This window comes from Betta splendens, chromosome 17 (genome assembly GCF_900634795.4).
Source record: "Betta splendens chromosome 17, fBetSpl5.4, whole genome shotgun sequence".
Lineage (NCBI taxonomy): Eukaryota > Metazoa > Chordata > Actinopteri > Anabantiformes > Osphronemidae > Betta > Betta splendens.
The window spans coordinates 8,588,988-8,608,086 of NC_040897.2; the positions used below are offsets into that span (position 1 = coordinate 8,588,988).

Sequence of the window (19,099 nt, forward strand, 5' to 3'; positions counted from 1 at the left end):
CAATGACACTTTTCATGTGTTTCATAGGCAGCGGCGGCGGCGAGGAGGAGAAGGAAACCTATGAGGACTTCATAAACACTGGGCAGCCGTCAACACAGAAATTCAACACAGGCTACATGGCAGACAAGTTTTACTTTGAAGAGGAGAGCGGCCTGTGAGCCAAAGTCTTTTTAAGGAGAAGGCGGGGGGGGTACGAATACATGGGGGGATGTTTTGACAGTCACCAAGCCAGAAAAACGTCAGGGCGGACCGCTCAGGCAAGACCTGCTAGCGATTTTTGCAGTACGTGTAGCAAGTTCGTTTCCCCCTTTTCATCTGACAATCAGAAATCTCACGCGAGCCGGACGCCTGGCCGGCAGAAGGAGATGAGTGCCTCTGATGATCTGAGAGGAGGGTGGAAGCGTGGAGACGCGTGGGTCAATGGCAGGCCGGAATCCCCTCCTGTGAGGCCCAATCAGGATCAATAACACTGGGGCCTTCGACATGCGCACACCGCAGGGAGCGGAGGGAGCCTCCACAGACGGACGGCGTGGACGACATGGACGCTCACATCGGATTTTCCATTCTCTAAATTCAGTTAAACAGAATTATGGACAAATTAGATAGAGTATTTATTGTGTTTAATAATTCAATATATACAAAAATACAACAAGCCCAGTAAAGAGGTGGTTGGATGGTTGAGTTTAAAATTTAAATTGCGATAACTGACCATCACTCACAGTAGCCAAGTCATATGTCAAGCAAATATGTATTCGCAAAAGGAGTTTGTAAATTGAATAAAATGACAGGCCGCTCTCTAATTTGTTATAGCAAGAGCCAAACCTCCGAGCAAACGCTGCATTCCTCCGCCATTACATTGTAAGCGATCTTCGGAGAGTGGCCGCGCGGCTACAGGGCCGCTTCACCCTCTGCCTGACCCCCGCGCGATCTAAGTTTACAAAGCTGTGTCGAAACGCGAACCCCCCCCCCCCCCCGGACTCACTCGGCAGAATTAACTTCAATTGCGCAGCGGGATCGTGGAGAGGGGGAAACACACGCTCCTGATTTGCGCTGCGCACAAGCAGGCAGGACATTTCAGATTAGCGGGCTGTTTAGTAACAGGTACAGTATGAGAGGGCCACGGGGGAACGCGCACAAAGGGAAGACGGGGGAATAAAGAAGCTACTGACATATTTGATGTTGTGGGTCTTGTCCAGTGGGGTTAAAGGCGTGTCTGGGCCGACAATGCTGCTCTAATTTAAACTATCCGCTCCTAAAGGTTACCCGGCTCCCTGGGGCCACGCGGACCTGCTTCCTCTTCTTCCCTCTTAATTAAATTTCTGTCTCATCCTCCTGCCTGGAAGTGCTGGGGTCACCATGTGTAGCTCCTACCTAGCCAAACAACGGTGCCTTCATGGCGTGGGCCAGTCTGTCTCACCCCCCGATTGCTCCCATTTGTGATTTGTGCAGGCTATTTTCACATTACAAGTTTCTGCGCTCGGCCGTGGTCAGGGCCTGGTCTGCATGAAGTGAGATTTAAATGTTTTTTTTTTTTTTGTTTGACAGTCACAAAGCTCGGTATAAAGATATGACACGTGATAACAAAAATAGACACAAAATGGCCACAAAGAGATAAAAAATGGTGTTCTACTGACCACACAGTTTAAATGGTCAACAAGAAACACATGATAGGGAAAAAAATACATAAATGACCAAACAATGACCAAACACAAAATGAAAAACACAAACAAACCACACACTAATACACAAGGAAAGTGTAGAGGCAGTAATGTTGTATAGTTGTATTGTAAGTTATAATGTAACTTCATAATTCACTTGCTGTAAACAAGCAAATAAAGACATTTAAATTTTTCTTTAAACTTTGATTATAAAGCATTCGAAAAGAAAAATGTGCAAATATATATATATATATATATATGCAAGTTATATATATTATACTCATTCTTAACGTCACTGGGGGAATGCTGGTGGAGGCTCTGGAGTGTGGCCTTTAGTTGGAAACTGTAGATCTGCTGCCACCTGCTGGAAAAGCAGCTCAAAGCATTTACTAACTAAAACCTCCACTCTCTGTCTGTCTGTCTGTCTGTCTGTCTGTCTGTCTGTCTGTCTGTCTGTCTGTCTATCTATCTATCTATCTATCTATCTATCTATCTATCTATCTATCTATCTATCTATCTATCTATCTATCTATCTATCTATCTAGTCTAGTCTAGAATTCACTATGATTGTGTTCACTAATAAGAAAATGTCAATTTCAGGTAAATGTTCAATAAGAGAAAACAAATGCTAATTTAAAATAATAATAATTTAAACACTCGGAGAAGAAAAAACGTCCTTTTGAAGCAGAAGCGTTATAAAAGGACCATATAGAACGACACGGTGAAACAGCGCCCCCTGGAGAACAGCGGCTGCTTTACGTCACTTAAGGTGTGTTGACAGAACGATGCAGACTTGAAAATCGGAAATAACGCCACGTTTGTATTGTAGGTACTAACTGAACTAACTGCGAAATTAAGTTTTCCGGAAAACAAACATAAACAATATGACGCAGCGCTGCTCTATTACGTCATGAAAACTTTCATTGCTAGCTTAACAGAATGCCTGTTTTTACGGAGCTAACGTCAGGATTCAGCGATAAAGAGGAGCCACCGTCAACAGCTGTGAGGTAAATGACATCACCTACTTGTTTCTATAACATTTAAGTATTTATCTGTAAATTCTTTATTTTTTAGTACGGACACGTGCCCGCGTAACATTATATATGTAACAATACTGAGTAGCTCCAAGTTACAGTAACATAACGGCTATGCTACATGCTACATGCTACATGCATGAGTTCATTCTTTGGCTGCTGTACAGATGTGGGTGGTGAGGTTCATACTCAGTCTCCAGGTGTTTGTAGGATGAACCGTGCTCAGTCAGACCAGCTTGGTGTAAATCATTTCTATGGTGCAGTTCTTGCAGTTCTGCTGGATGAAGGTCTGGGAGAGAAACTGTGAGAGAGGGAAGACTAGCTTAGTTCAGCAGCCTCGTGTCAATCACATGCTGGATTATGTTGAGATACTGAGATATTATGACGAGTTGAGACTGTGTTTGCACCTGAGAAATGCTCTCTGACACCACAGCAGCGTTCTGGTTATTGGGGAATGAAACAGCTGCTTGAAGTTGCAGCACCACTGTTTGGAAATCTGAAAAAAGTACATGTAAAAATGTCAAACTCAAAAACACAAACTAACAAATAAAATAAATGTCCTGAGTACACGACTGTCCTGGAATACAACATGATTTTCTAAATGTTTTTTCTAAATCTAAATATGGATGTATGGAATGAGGGTTGACCAGGTTCTCTGACTTGTCAACGTAAAGAATAGGCTCCAGATTCCTAGGTGACAGATTGAGATTTGATGAGCGCTGTGACTTTTTATGACTTTTTAACCCCCTGAAACTAAAAACAGAAATAGACAAGCCCATAAGAAAGTTTGTCAGTTCAAATATAAACACAGAATTCATCATAAATTGTATTTTTTCATTTTACAGCCTAACCAACCATCATAGACAATATACGTGTTGAACAGCATCTTAGCACTGACATGTCCAAAGCAGACAGACCGTAGCTGTGTACGGTATGCTCCTTTTACATGTTCACTTACGCTGTGTGCAGGTGGAGACGTAGTCAGAACAGCAGTCGCCTAATTTCACACACGCCTCATCACAGAAACAGCCCCTATAACAGCTGTTGTTTTTATTAGCACAGCACAGTGCTGGTGGTCCTGCACAACCTGCGGCAGACACGGGACAGTTACTGTAAAAACCCGGAAATTCAAACACAGCACTAGGTTACAGTTTTATTATTATACCAATTTTAGGAAGCACAGCACACGTTTGCACATGCTACAAGTCTTTTGTAATAGTTGTAGATATTTCTTGTATTTAGAAAAGACTGGCATCACTGTTCACGAGTGATTTCATTGATATATCTGATGGACACAAAGAGCAGCAGCTGGTAAATTACTTAACATTAATTAACAGTCAATTTCCACAGCAGAGTACACTGTTATTGTGTCGATGTCGATTGGGTTGATTCCCTTTCTGACTCAACCCTTGCTATTTATCCTGGCTTGGGACACAGAAGTCACTGGCTTGCAACTGTTGTGGCGAGATTAACAAATTAAAATTTCATATCAACTTTTAAACACTAAATATACTAAATACACTGTGATATAGCCAGAGTAGTAAGCTTGTGTTATTGAATCATTTATCTTAAATTTGGGGAGTAGTCCATACTGTATAATATTAAAAACATGTAATAATCAAAATTTTGCAATTGTATTCATTATCAATTAATACTGGTTTATACTCACCAGCGTCAGACAGTGGTACCAGCTGCAGCAGAAGAAGGAAGCACAGTACAAAGCTCTCCATGATCGTACAGGTTATGCTGCTGAGTCTGGTAAAGGCTCACTTATAGTTGCACAAGAGCATAACATTCTCTGTTACACACACACACACACACACACACACACATACACACACACACACACACACACACACACACACACACACACACACACACACACACACACACACACACACACACTGATCATGTGACAAAATGTCCTTTGTTCATGAAACAACGAGCTTTTCTCCACAGTGAAATAATCCTGTCAGTCAACACCTGAGGAATGCTGCTTTAGGGGACGGGAATGCTTATAGACCAGTTTTCTAAAGTGTAGCCGCAGAGTAAACACTGTGAGAATGAAGGTTCATTTCAATGTTGGGTTACACATGTTTGTGGCCATTGTCTTGCTGTCAAAGTAACAAGTGTAGCATGTTGCTAGAGAGTAGCATTCCTTTTTGTGATATGTATGGACTGATTCATATTCATCCACAAGTAGAGTAATTTTTTACTTTTAATTTTTCGTTTGTTACATTTCCCTGTAAAATCGAACGATCAGTGATACAAACAACTTAACGCAATCTAATTTGTTACCTTCCATACATGCCATTACCCAAGTTCCAGACAAAGCAGCAGCCTAATGTAATTAAAACATAATTAGTACCTTTTTCCTAAAGCAGTTCTAGTAAATGTTTCCTTCAATAAATGATGCTGTTTCTGAGAGGTGTTGCATGTTCTTGTTTTCAGCGGCTGAACATGGACCATTTGTCAAGTGCGTTTAATTCGTTTGATGCGCACAGTGCAGTCATTACAGCCGGTCTGGAAAATAGACTGGGATAGAAACTGTGAGAGAGAGAGAAGACAGTCGCTGATTAGGCAGCTGCCATTTTGCTTTGGTGATACTATTACATTGTAATGTTCTGTGAAGGTTGCATGTACTTTATTGAAGGCCCTTAAAATTGCATCTTCATTTCCCCCATTTTGGGACGAAACAGAAGCTGTTAGGTGAACAATCACTGGTTGGAACGCTGCAAAAGATCAGCACACATGAAAAGGTGTTTTAAAGAGACACTGGTAACTTCAGGGAGCTAAGAAGCACAGTACCTTCTTTGGAGCTGGTGGTCGTAGTATCTGGGTTTGTGTTGGGAACGCCACCTAATGTGCTTCCACCTGCCGGTGAGGATGTGGTGCCGCTAGAGCCCAGAGTGGTGGATTCTGTCAGTGTCATTTGTGCTTTAAGCAAAAGGAAGCAGTTAAAAGTGTAAGTGAGCTTTCCAGAGGATGTGAATCAAAAATAATGAATGTAAGAGTCACATATGCGATTGATCCATTGTTTAAATAACCCACTCGTAGCTGCTGCTGCTGCTGGTGTGCTGGTGCTTGTTCGGTTAGTGGCCGTAGTGGAGCCAGTGGAGCCTGGAGCAGGCGTGGTACTGCTGCTCTCTTTGCTGGGACTTCTTGGTGGTGCAGTGGCCACAGCTGTAGCTAAGATCAAGCATCAGCGTTGAATTCCTAAATCCGTCATTCAGTCGCTCCGAAACTGTGCACTGCACATTGTTTGTGCATTTCCACCCTCACTCACATTTGCAGGTTGAACTGTAGTCGTCACAGCAGTCGCCAAACGTCACGCAGAAGTCGTCGCAGAAACAGCCCCTGAAACAGCTGGAGTCTTTGCCAGCGCAGCATAGCACTGGCGGGCCGGCACAGCCTAGTGTACACGCATTACCACAGTTGGAGTGAAACTAAAGCAGGGAAACTTGGCGCTCCTCAGGTGTAGGTGTGATGATGTGAATGAAGCGCACGGCCACAGAATGTGGATGAGTTGGTCTATTACCTTTTGGATTTGTTTGTTGATTTGCTGTTAAACCTAGATAGAACACAGTAGATGTCATTTCATTGGATTTCAGGAAATAAACCTAAAGACTTGAGTATCTGCACTGTTAAAAATAGCAATTGAGGTGTGAAGCTTGGACATGCATACACAACAACTGCGACCCAAACCCTGAAAACACATCATACATGTAGGATGTAGAATGGAAAACACATAGTAATAGAAGTTGTGGGACAAATCGCTCAGTCAATAAGCATCATTCTGATTTATTCACACAGTTTTCAGTTAAGTTGGGCCATTCTTTAATTTGTAAACATTTCTTAATAAATAACAATTTACAGCCAAAGTTTCTCTATACACAGGACATAACCACATATTTATTAAAAGCTCATAACAGATGAATGTTGCTCTCTCACCACTTTAGCTGTTTTTGACCTACATACGTACATATCTCTAATTAACTAATAAACAAAGTACTAGTGAAGGGCAGTACAAATGATGTAAATCATATTATGTTGTATACACCTAATATGTTGTAAATAATTTTTGACTCACCATAATAAAGAGGCAACAAGCCCAGCAGTAGAAACAAGCCCATCACAAAGCCGTCCTTTTGTCAGTGCATGTTCAGCCAAAGCTTATTTATACACGAGCATAACAAACCAAGCGTTGACTAACACACCTCTGAGCAAGAATAATCCCATTGTCTGCTAAAAAGCGACTTCCTCGTCTCCACTGAATGAATTTTGTCACAAGTACAATTGTTTTTCTTTTTCCTTTCTCTAATGACTAAAGGTTTTCCAGTGCCACAGGTGAGAAGTCTGAACCACAGGGCTCATTGTTAAAATGGTGATGACTCAAACTCAAACCATGTCAATAAACTGACATTCTATTTTAAAGTTACGGCCAAAGTATAAGCAAGCAGCATTTACTAATATTGATAAATTAATTTGTAATTCTGTATAATTGTTTAGCCATAGTGTCCTTAATGTCTATTTCTTTGATTCTGAAAACTGTGAATGTCACTGCCGCTGGTCATTGTTTGACAGCAAAAATGAACTAAATCAGCATTAATTCAGTTGCTTTTTATTGTATTGTGTGAGTGATATTATGGTCATGGCATTTTTCTCCTGGTCAGCTTCCCAGGGGACATTTAGGGGGTGGTTCATGATCTTGTAAGCTCCTGATATTCACACCTGCCAGCTCTGTCCAAACTCTTGAACCCCGCTGGCCCTGGTCCCGTCTGGCTTCATCTGGTCGTTCCACTGGTGTCCATCAAAGTTACCACACAGACCTCCCACTTTCCTTTTGTATATATGTGAAAGAACAATTGCTGCAAGAATAAGAACGGAGCTGGGTGTCTCTTTCACTGCCATGGAATACTTTTACTGTATGTCTGGTTTCATGGGATTAAGATTACGTACTTGCAGAGCTGTGTCCATCAAACTCAACGGAGAGACCAAAGTCGGTCTTTAGGTAAAAATGAGAGGAATGCCTTTGGATATTCAGACCAGAAGTTGGTGACACAGGAGTATTAGTTATCTTTCCATCCACCTGAAGGAAAATGGACAATGTAATTGTAAAATCATATGAAATCATACTATTATGGAGATGAAAGGTTTATCAGTTCAATATGATCACAATAAATAGCTTTAGTAGTGTTGATATCCGGGAGATTGAACACAGTATACTGTAGGGCCTTTCTCTCTCCTACAGTATATAGAACCAAATATGAAGACGGTACCAGAAGGGAAATAACTTATGACAAGGCATAATAATCTTGAGGCCCATCATCTCCAGTGCTACTGTGAAGCAGCGCTGGTTATTTCCCTCAATGCTTTCACGATTGTTTGCCGGGTGGAAAGAAATGCGATATTGTCCCATGTACCCGATATTGTGCCTGCTGAATAAGTGACACTGGAAAATGAGATGGAGGCAATACCGTATATTGTGAAAATCCCCTCGATACTTACAACTAGCCTCCAATTATTCTGAAACGCCACCGTGTGATTGTACACTCTGATCTTGAGCTGTCGTAATTCGTGTTCTCCCTCACGCTCTTCACTCTCGCTCTCCTTCAGGCTGTGGTCTTCCTCACTGCTGCTGCCACCACGTCGCTGGCTGTCATCGTCGTCCTCCGCGCTGCGAGTAAAGCTGACCTCAATGTAGACATGGGGCACGTTATGCGGTAAATTCTTGGTCTGGACCAGCACATACGACAGCTCACCCCTGAACCCGTGCTTCACTTTGTCAAAGGTTTTATACTTGTGGTTTTCCTTTATAGAGCATTCACTGAAGTCTGTCGAGGAACAGATATGATATAATTGCGCAGTTAATAAATAACAACATCACAGACATGAATTATTGTCTCTACAGTACCTGTAGCCTGGCAGTAAAAATCCCACTTGTGATCTTGAAGGCAGACAGCACTTCCATCACATTTATCTTTATCAGCACAGTCCACCTTTCCCACGCCATCATCCTTCTCACATTCACATTTCTGGCTGCAGCGGTTGGTGTACCACACTTCACTGAACTGCAAAACAGCGCGTGGATGTAAGCCCCCGGTGCTTGAAGACCAAATGTGCGTTTCACGAAAGTCTATCCTCAGGCCTCACTCACCCGGTGTGTGCTGCCACTGCTGTCCACACATCCACACTGCTCCACAGGCACACAGACCTGCGACTTCTGCACAAAGCCATTATCACACACACACCCAGGCGTACAAGTGTCACTGTTGCTGCAGCCTGGTGGGCCATTCAGGTGTGCACAGGTTGCACTGCACACAGGGATACAAGTGGCGTAATGACTATTCTCTGGACAAGACGGTGCTAAAGAGAAGAAAGATTGGAATGAGAAATAAGCACAAAGTGGCAAACTGTGAGTCTGAAGCTGCATGGCATTGTGTTGAATACCATGCATTTTATCTCTTTGTGGAGGTTGTGGAAGAATTACCTGTATGTAAAAGCAGTGAGCTGTTATTTCCCATGTTGGCTGCAACATCCAATTGAGTAGCTGTGATGTTTTGACCAGGTTTTGGGGTTTGTGCGGTTTGTAGAGGTGTTGACGTGTCATTTTCTGTGTTGGTTGTTGCTTCCACTGGGGGAGGTGTGGTGGCATTTATTCCTGGGGTCTGAGGAGTAACTGTGGATGTTGCTGAGACACTTTCAGCAGTGGTGGCATTTTGATGAGGTTGTGTAGTAAAATCGCTAATCAGATCTGAAAGAATGCAACGATTTTATAAAAATAACCAGCTTTTCCTGACTTTTGGTTTTGTGTTGATCCTTCTTACCGGAGCAGACGCCTCGATAAAGTCTGATGTCATCTATTGCCACATCTGAGAGATCAGTGGATCCTCTGCGTCCCTCAAAGATAACCTGGGTGATTGTGTAATTCATGAGTAACCTTTGCTGTGAATGTCATTATGGTTTGTCATGATGCTTTTTCAGATTGAGGTGATTTACCTGAAAGGCTCCAGTTGTTGTGATGTCCACCTGAGCCAGGTGCCACATATTCCCTTGGTCGTTCCTTTTCCTCCAAACAGCGTTGGCCACTCTGTCCTGGTACAGGTATACATGGAGACCCATAGTGTCAGCCGAGCCGTACATGTGGTACCAGAACTGCAGACACTGAGGACCGGAGTCAGAACACTCAGTGCTGATAATGCGAGCTGTGTCTCCATGTGTAACACTGCTGGCTTCAATGTAAAGATAGTGGCCACCTGGAGAAGGGCACAATGATCATGCTGTCAGTAAACAGAAGAATTTTAAACATGTTTGAATAATGGCAAATTTTAAAAAATGTGAGTTAGGGTCTGTGCTTACTTCCTGTTGTGTGATCAGAGGAAGGTCCAGTCATTGTTGTAGGAGTGGAACCACGTTGCCTTGTCCAGTCAAAAGCATCAGTGGGCGTTTGACTCCATTCACACAGGTCTTGTTCAAAATCACAGTCCATTGTGCAGACTGCAAACGATATATATCTTACATCAATGAGCGACCATAGAAACACAAACAAATAATATACTACAATAGATGTACATCATTTTTATCCAATATCAAAATAATATCCCCTAAAATATGACACTACCTGAATATAGAGATGTTGTCCAGTCATTATTAATGTTAGTTGTTGCTTCCACATGAGGAAGTCTGGTGGCATTTATTACTGGGGTCTGAGGAGTTACTGTGATCACAGGGGTCTCAGGAGTGGCAGTGGACGGCACAGAGACACCTTCTGTGGATGTGCTGTTTTGATCAGGTTCTTGGGTTTGTAGAGAAGTTGATGTGTCATTTTCTGTGATGGTTGTTGCTTCCACTGGGGGACGTGTGGTGGCATTTATTACTGGGGTCTGAGGAGTAACTGTGGATGGCGCTGAGACACTTTCAGCTGTGGTGGCATTTTGATGAGGTTGTGTAGTAAAATCGCTAATCAGATCTGAAAGAATGCAATGATATTATAAATATAACCAGCTTTTCCTGACTTTTGGTTTTGTGTTGATGCTTCTTACCAGAGCAGACGCCTCTATAAAGTCTGATATCATCTATGGCCACATCTGAGAGATCAGTGGATCCTCTGCGTCCCTCAAAGATGATCTGAGGGATTTTGTTATTCATGAGTAACCTTTGCTGTGAATGCCATTATGTTTTTTCTACAATTTTTCGGATTGAGGTGATTCACCTGAAAGGCTCCAGTTGTTGTGATGTCCACCTGAGCCAGGTGCCACATATTCCCTTGGTCGTTCCTTTTCCTCCAAACAGCGGTGGCCACTCTGTCCTGGTACAGGTATACATGGAGACCCATGGTGTCAGCCGAGCCGTACATGTGGTACCAGAACTGCAGACACTGAGGACCGGAGTCAGAACACTCAGTGCTGATAATGCGAGCTGTGTCTCCATGTGTAACACTGCTGGCTTCAATGTAAAGATAGTGGCCACCTGAATAATAGGAGAAACGTTTTGTGAACATACTTTTTTTGTCACCATTTGTAACATCACATAACTACTGTATGAAGTTATTACCACCAGTGTGGTCATCCAAAGGCCCTGTCATCTCCGTGGGGGTAGAACCACTCTGCCAGGTCCAATCAAACGCATCTGTAATCATCTGATTCCAGCTACAAAGGTTGTTGTCGAAGCTGCAGTCAAGACCGCAAACTATGGACAATATTGCAAAGTAATTATCAGAGTACATCCCCAAAACCACTTCCTAAAACACTTGGTAATCCTTAACTTTAATTGCCTGTCAGAAGCTTACATTAGGTATTCATTTTGGTCGATTTTAAGGTTAAATTAATTTCTAACCAAACTTTAGCTTTTCATGTGAGAAACAAGTCACCCATAACATCCTTCTTTCTGCTCACTTGCCTGGGTATGAGGGGAGGACATCCGCTGTTGTGAAAGGTCGATCTGTTTGACTGATTAGCCCAGGGAAGTTATCTAAAGTATGTGATTAATAACTGAGTTATAGGTTATAGTAATAAAATGTAAAGAATTATGGCAAGATATGAAATGTGGAACTTTATTTTATGGTACAGTAGATCATAAATCCTTTTTAGAGGTAGTTAGTAGTTGAATTATTGACTTTTACCTGAGCATGAACCAAAGTGGATGGAAATGTCATCTAGTGCCACATCTGACTGGTCATTAGAGCCTCGAATTCCCTCTAAAATGACCTGAAATAAACAATAAGAGAACAAACATATCGTAACAATGAAATGAAACCAGCATCTTTTAGGTTTCATACAGTCACATATGTTGAACCTACTTCAAAAGGACCAGAGACACTGATTTCAACATATCCTGGATGCCATTCTGGTCCCTGGTTGTCTACTGTGGACCAGACTTTGGTAGCTTTATTGGACTTGAGCAGGTATATATTGAGGGCCATTGCTGTAGCTGACCCATACATGTGGTACCAGAAGTGGAAGCAAAGTGGGCCATTGTAATTGCACACTGAGCTGAGGAGACGCGCTGGGTCCCCGTATGTTGCATCGTTTCCTTCGATGTACAAGTAGAAACCCTCTGAGACGGTCGAGAACACAAAGGACAGATTAACACGTCATAGAGACCAGTGCAGTAATGCAACAGACTATTTATCGTGGTAAGACACCGGGTCTTACCTCCTGTGGTGTGGTCTACGTTTGGCCCCGTTAGATTTGAAGGGGTGGGTCCTGAGCGTTGTGTCCAATCAAAACTGTCCTGTATAAGCTGCTGCCACCCACACAAATTTTTCTCAAAGTCACAGTTTATGGGACAAACTAATGAAACAAGCAGATGTGCACAACAAAAAATTGTGAATATATAAATATTTTGGTCATAATGACATTATACGTAATTTATTTTAAAGATAGATCGATCTTAAACCACTATTCTACAGGCTGAATAATAGTTAACATGTGGTTTCCTGTGCTGTGTTGAAATTAAGTTGATTATGCCATGAATTTTGCAAACCACTGAGCCTTCCCAAGCCTGATTGCTCTTACAAGTGTGATCTGGTGTTGGTGTGGTAGGGCTTGCTGTTGGAGGAGTTGCAGTGGTTGCGGGCTCAGCTGGAATGGAAAGAATAAAACAAAAAAAAGCAAAACAAAGAAGCACAAAGCAAATTAGTCTCCCACCTAAGCAGCTTCGACTCACTAGGTATTATTTTGTGTTGGTCCACCCCCTCTGCATCCTAACTGCCTAATAAATTCACCCTCATTTGCCTGGATTACTGCCGGTGCGAAAAATAAACAAAGCAAACTGAAAAATAAATTAGGCATCAGGCAGTTGCTCAGTTTGCTAATGCAACAGGTGAGTCCTGCGGCGCAATTGCAACGATGCAAAGCAGAAGCAGGGAGAAAGGGCCATTACGCCTCCATACATACACAAGCACATAAACATTATGGTCTATGTCAGATTCAGATGCTCACCGCAGGCTGTGCCGGCCTGCCAGGGCGGGAGCTCCACTCCTGCAACCTGGCAGGCTGCTGCGTACGACTTCAGGGATTCACAGAGGGTGTTTTGCTCGCCGTTTGTGGCACAGTAGTCGTACACGCAGCTGCTGATGTAGATGCTTGGGTGGATCAGCTCGTGGCACGGCCTGAACGCATCCCCCAGCAGTGCGTAGCACTGGTTGAAGGCCTCGTCCTCTTGGTCAATATCACAAGCCCTTGGATCATTAGGATAAGCAGTGCACCTGAGGGGAAGGTTTAGGCGGTGAGGAATAAACCAAACAAGAGAACAGGGGGGTGGTTGTGCTGAAGAGCAGAGGCTTACTCCTTGTTGTCGAGGACCCTCCAGCTGTTGGCAAATTCAAACGCCTCTGAGGCATTTTCGCCCCCTGGTGTGACAAAGTCATCACCCTGGTATCCGGAGTAGGTGCCACACAGTCCACACAGTTCGTACTTGTAGTGCTCGTCCACTTGCAAGAAGAGCCGGTTCTTCCCATCGATCACCATTTGCAGCCCAAAAGTCGTCTCCATGGCGATGTAATTGTTCTTCAGGGAGATCATCACTGAGCCAAATGTTCCTTGGGCGGTAAAGGGGAGCTGAACGCTGCTACTGTTCAGCTAGAGCGATAGAGAGAGGGACCAATGGTTAGTATTTAATTTTCTATCCACTAAATGGCACGGAGACTAAACCCTCACTTTCCTAGCAGTTTTCCTGTCTTTCCAGACTTCCTCCTGTTTACCTATTATTCCCTCTCTTTACCACCAGATGTCACTGGACTCCTTTCTTTTTTTCTCCTTCTCTGCAGCTGCTTCCCAGCCTTCAACCCTGTGTTTGCGGTGCTTAGACCTTTTGTGTGCACTCTATTTGCATTTGTCTGGTTTGTGTTCCTGCCAGCTCATTAGCATCTATGTTATTGTCACCCATGCCAGGTGTCAATAAAAACAATTATGGGAACTTCCTGTGCTTCTGTTTCCCTGTCTGTATCTAGACTTTGCTACTATCAGCATAACAGTTTTTACTGTTATGCTTTATGTTCCTCTGGGGGTAATAACTGACCACTGTAAACAACAACACAATACAGTAAAATAAAGTTCATACGGCTGATCAGTATCATGCATAATACATGCTTATGAAACATAAGGTGCTGTCATGCTTACATAGACCTCTCCACTTTGGTTCAGCGTGAGGTGAAGGCCCTCAACCTGCAGAGTCACCGCTTCCAGCTTGGAACGGGTAAAGTTCTGGAGGGGCGGGTGCACGTTGTGTCCGATAATGGTGAACTGCACTGAACTTTCTCCGCCGCATGTTGTCGTCAGTGTGTAACTGCAGCCCCCTTGGAAGTCGTAAACCATTCCGTCATAGGTGATGTAGTGTGGATCGCCATACACACTGCAGGTGGCTCGTGTAAAAGCGAAGCAGCCTCTTTCCCCATCCTCGACCTTACAGACTTCGTCGTGTGCGCATTGCATCGACGTGCACTGCACGTCATTGTTACCCATGCACAGACACTGCTGCACACACTCTCCTTTCACGAACGCGGCGCCTTTCTGCAAGGAAGCACGGCTTGTTTGAACACATTGTAGGAAGTGAATGAGTGAATATGACAAATGACACTTACTTCGTAGTATTTTTCACTATACCAGCACCCGCAATCTTCCGACGGGACACACTTTCCTCCACTGAGTTTGAAGCCGGACTCACACTCGCATCTTTCCTCACAGCTTCCGCACGACCCAACGATATCCATACTGGAACAGACCTCGGGACAGCCATCAGCACAAGGGTTGTAGTGGCTGTTTACACCACACTGAAGGGCTGATACAAAATAGAAAGAGTACAGATGATGACCTTTAATACTACTGTCTTATTCTAAATAAAAAGATGAAATCAAAGCAGAGAGCTACATACAGCAGAATGTGGAGTTCCGCCATCTGGTTACATTGACTCCAGCCTTCTGGCAGATGTCAGCATAGGCTTGTAATGTCTCACACAGTACAGCTGGGTCACCATGAGTAGTGCACATACTCAGCACGCAGCCCCTGAAGTAACTCTTTGCTGCCAGAACTGACTGACATTCAGCAAAGGGGCCATTATTAGATAAGAGGGCTCCACAGTGCGACTCACTGGCATACTGTGCTTCCTGCAGCGGGTCGCACTGATGAGGGACTAGAGCAGTGTCACAGGAGGAGGTGGCTTGAGGAGTCTGGCCACTCTCAGCCGGAGTTGGACCATCTCGATCAACTGTGCCATCGTGCTGGCGGAGGTCATCTCCTTTGAAGTGGTTAAAGTTACCGCACAGGCCGCAGACCTTATCGGCGTAGCTGGACGGCAGCGTGACGTGGACGGCTCCGGCGTTGTCAAACGATACAGACAGGCCAAAGTCGGTTCCAAGTAGAACCGCAGCAGGGTTTCCTTTTATGTTGACTGCGCCGCCTCTCAGGTTCAGCGGGAGCTTCTTCCAGACTCCGTTAACCTGAAGTGCAGTGCGAACAATGTTTTGGCTTGTATCATATTAAGAACAATTTATAACCTTATGGTTGTAAATGCAGACACTTCTCTCAATTTATGAGACAACTTGATGTAACTTAGTGGGAAACCTTTCATGCTACACACAGTGTGCCTGCCTACTGTATCTTTCCTCTTACCACGACCCGATGCGTCTCCTCGTTCAGCAGGGACAATCTGAACGCCCTTGTGCTCACAGAGACCTGCTGCACAGTCGTCACAGAAGAGTTCCCGCTCTGCTCATAAACCACTTCCACGCTGAACGGGGGCAGGCCCTCGGCGGGTGAGCAGGTCTTAGCCAGTACGTAGGTGCAGGGAGCCATGAAGCGAAACAGCACTCCATCAAAGGTGCTGCATTCGGTGTGCGCATGTATAGTGCACGTCCCCGAGGCGGAGGTCTCACTGGAGCCGCCTCTTTGAGGACCACACACGTGGCCCTCAGGGCACCGAGATGGGGAGCAGGACAGATGTCCAGCAGAGCAGAGGCAATGAGTGGACTCGTCTGTCCATAACTCTGTGTTGGACTCACACTGGGGACCTACGGGGCACGAGGAATGACTACGGTCAGTGCCCGTGCTGTGTGGATTACACACTAAGCTAGTGAACAATCAGAGCAACCACATTTCTAATAGAATACGTACCACAAAAGCCTCTTCTTACGCCTATCTGTCTATATGTCACCTGTTCATCAGTGGACCTTTCCTCCAGTACCACCTATTTGTGACAGCACAATATGAATTCACTTCATACAGAGATATATTTGAATTGATCATTAACATTTGTCATTTTACCTGAGTGGCTGGTTCAGTGACGTTTAAGGGGACAAACACTTGGCTCCATACATTTCTGGGATTGGCAGGAGAGGTCCAGATTTCTACCAGGCCTGCACTGCTTTTCAGCAGAGCTCTGTGTTCTGAGCCATTGGCTGCAGCTGGGGCCCGGTACCAGAACTCTAGACAGGCCTCATCCTCCACACCCAGTGGACCACTCTCTAAAATATCCACTGTAATGTCCTCTGGAGGGATATGAATCATCAGAAATAGATTTTAAGAAGCACTGTGAGACAGCGCAATATAAGCATACAGCATCAGTAGCATATTACTGTTATATCACACCAAAATAGAAACAGGTTTCCCCTGTGTTGAAGTGAAGACTCTTGACTTTGACTGCTAATCGAATCACACCAGACTACAACAGAGTGTTTGCCTTTTGACACTAAGCCACAGCTTTTCTGCAGATGAATACAAATCGGTGCATCATCGATCAAGGAATTTGCGGTTTGGTGATGTCTCAGTGTCAAATAAGTTTATAATCAAACTTAACGGTAAATTGATTTGATAACATTAAGATCATATTCGGACTGTAATTCCAGTTATGTCCAATTCAGATGTTTTGTTATTGCCATGCTTTCATCATTTGGATGATTTTTCTCCTGTACCTGTTATTTCCTGTCTCCTTGTCCAGTCACAGATTGAGTCTGTGTTCCTGTCGTAGGAACATTGAGTGACATATCCTGTGCAACAGAAGAGGTTAATATACATAAACTATTATATTGAGTTATTTGTGTTTTCTGTACAGTTATGGAGCCAGTTATGAGGTATTTAGATATTTTAGGGAAAACGTACCTGAATTTGTCCTCCAGTCTGGTAAAGTAACTAACATTTCATTCTCAGCCCTGGTAGTGAAAAAACAATCATGACAGATTGATTTGTGATTTGAAGTGTGCCAGAAATACATAAAGATTCTGACCAAAAAATAAAACGCAAACCTCTTTTAAATCCCACTTGATGCAGTGGATACCTGCAGCATGACAATATTGGGAATAATGAATTATTCAGAGACCCACCTGCACTGAGTCTGTGTTTGAGTGAAAAAGAGTAGAGCCACTGCGACCAGAAAATCCTTGTGGATGCCTCCAACCATGGCTGATCCCTTAACGGCAGCTTCTTAGCTACTCCCTCGTTGCTAATACTCTCAGTCTTTGAGGAGTTGAAGAATAAGCTATGAGCAGTAGCTGGTGCAGAATTCACAGGGCAGGACCCTTGAACTGGCAGGAGAGACAGATTTGGGTCCTCTTGTGTTGTTCTCAGAGCGGAGTCATGCATTTATAGCTTCCCTCCTAACCAGGTAACCTCATTAGTGGGCGGAGAAAGAAGTCTGATGGTCTGGAGGACATGAAAGAGGTTGACTCAGTGTGTGGTGTAAAAATACTATAAAAGTGACAACGGCAGCTAATACAGCTAGAGGTAAATGACGATAGGCCAGGTCAAAGTTCAGCGTTTTCAGCTCATAAAATACACTAAAATACTGTAGAATAATAAAGTAATTGCTGTAGTTCTGACCATTATTGATAAAAAGTCAAGAGCAGACAAAATAAATCTCACTTGCTGTAATCTTGCCACTGGCCTGCTCGAACTCAACGTTGTGATTCGCTCACTATCACCCGTTAGAACATAGATAATCTGTTGACGTTTTTATGATGAAGAATTAAGCGGAGTTCCTGGAATCCACCTCACTGCGGCTACAGTCTGGATTTACAGCTTGTATAAATCACGCTAGTGATCAAGCCACCGCACAATGTCACATAAGGAAAGTACTGTAATTACACAAGTAACTTGTAAAACAAAGATATTAATGTGGTTTATTCAATCCAAAGCTTTTCGTCTCACGTACAGAACACTGTGTCAAATATATCAGCTGGAACAAACAGTGTGCACCGAACGTACAGTAGAGCCTGCTCTAAGCACTGCCTGCTACAGTACAATGTCGGCCAGATAAGAGCACCCGCTGCAAGAACGAGTGTAAACAAGTGATAAGCAAGACATGGTTTGATCCGCCTGTCCCTACATTCCTGTAACCGAGTCAGCATGTGTCAGTACACGGGCTGGACCAAAACAAATATTGGAGCTCTTTAAAACTGTCCATCCTTTAAAGATGTCTTTGTTAGGGCTCTGTAAATGACCTAATGTTTGTGCGGCACATGACTATTCTATTAGGTATCTAGAGTGTATTGACGGCTCTGCCCGCAGATATTTACAGTATCTGAAGGACCCCTTAATATCTTATCGCCGTCTCAGATGTCCAAGGTGTTTGTAATACATCCTGAAGCATGTCATGTAATGGTGTGTGGAGAGAGGAGGCTGTTTCATTCTCATAATAAATGTGTGAACTTAAAGTTATTTAAACAGGTGAATGGTCGGAGAGATTATTGGAGGCTACCAAGCATTGATACACTGTAGCACAAATGACTAATATTATATTATACTGTAATATTATTACAGTAACTGTTTTTATTGTTCATGGGGTTAGTCAGTATTAGACCAGCCTTTCAGGACAAATTCAGTGAGATATTACATCTTATCCTCATCAATATATTCTTTCTGTTGAGTTATGACATAATCAAACCACGTTGCACTCAACTATAAATCCATAAACTCA

General features: G+C 43.5%; 2 protein-coding genes and 2 long non-coding RNA genes across 10 annotated transcripts in view; 1 reads left to right on the forward strand and 3 right to left on the reverse strand.

Annotated features, from left to right (window-relative positions):
- Positions 1 to 427: 427 nt before the first annotated feature.
- LOC121201780 (somatomedin-B and thrombospondin type-1 domain-containing protein) lies at positions 428 to 4,472 on the reverse strand. The gene is made up of 5 exons (XM_041068127.2): positions 4,362 to 4,472; positions 3,651 to 3,779; positions 3,100 to 3,188; positions 2,882 to 2,993; positions 428 to 567 (listed from the first exon to the last, which is right to left on the reverse strand). Exons 1-4 carry the CDS (start codon positions 4,420 to 4,422, stop codon positions 2,919 to 2,921), a joined length of 354 nt encoding a protein of 117 aa, XP_040924061.1. The 5' UTR covers positions 4,423 to 4,472; the 3' UTR covers positions 428 to 567; positions 2,882 to 2,918.
- The window catches only part of LOC114844003 (uncharacterized), a 105,880-nt gene continuing 87,341 nt past the window's right edge, over positions 561 to 19,099 (forward strand). For 5 of the 6 annotated variants that reach the window (XR_008693104.1, XR_008693107.1, XR_008693108.1 and 2 more), the window contains exons 1-2: positions 561 to 2,665; positions 8,309 to 8,415. This is a non-coding gene — a long non-coding RNA (uncharacterized LOC114844003). The remainder of the gene's footprint in view (positions 2,666 to 8,308; positions 8,416 to 19,099) is intronic. The other variant, XR_008693106.1, reaches the window with a different exon arrangement.
- On the reverse strand, positions 4,740 to 5,635 carry LOC129603338 (uncharacterized). The gene is made up of 3 exons (XR_008693112.1): positions 5,501 to 5,635; positions 5,336 to 5,424; positions 4,740 to 5,239 (listed from the first exon to the last, which is right to left on the reverse strand). It is a non-coding gene; the product is annotated as an uncharacterized LOC129603338 (long non-coding RNA).
- On the reverse strand, positions 6,317 to 17,890 carry LOC114844000 (zonadhesin). 2 transcript variants are annotated; one of them, XM_029130986.3, is made up of 29 exons: positions 17,508 to 17,890; positions 17,287 to 17,336; positions 17,100 to 17,174; positions 16,453 to 16,676; positions 16,303 to 16,375; positions 15,802 to 16,199; positions 15,065 to 15,629; positions 14,775 to 14,971; positions 14,314 to 14,703; positions 13,481 to 13,773; positions 13,135 to 13,400; positions 12,709 to 12,774; positions 12,346 to 12,483; positions 11,991 to 12,247; positions 11,814 to 11,898; positions 11,591 to 11,662; positions 11,246 to 11,380; positions 10,905 to 11,161; positions 10,735 to 10,819; positions 10,314 to 10,661; positions 10,052 to 10,189; positions 9,692 to 9,948; positions 9,520 to 9,604; positions 9,183 to 9,446; positions 8,850 to 9,058; positions 8,607 to 8,763; positions 8,201 to 8,526; positions 7,652 to 7,781; positions 6,317 to 7,560 (listed from the first exon to the last, which is right to left on the reverse strand). In XM_029130986.3, the coding sequence occupies exons 1-29, from the start codon at positions 17,582 to 17,584 to the stop codon at positions 7,418 to 7,420; spliced, it is 5,760 nt and encodes a 1,919-aa protein (XP_028986819.1). In that variant the 5' UTR covers positions 17,585 to 17,890; the 3' UTR covers positions 6,317 to 7,417. The 2 variants fall into 2 exon arrangements, with proteins under 2 accessions (XP_028986819.1, XP_028986820.1); XM_029130987.3 differs by lacking the exon at positions 12,709 to 12,774.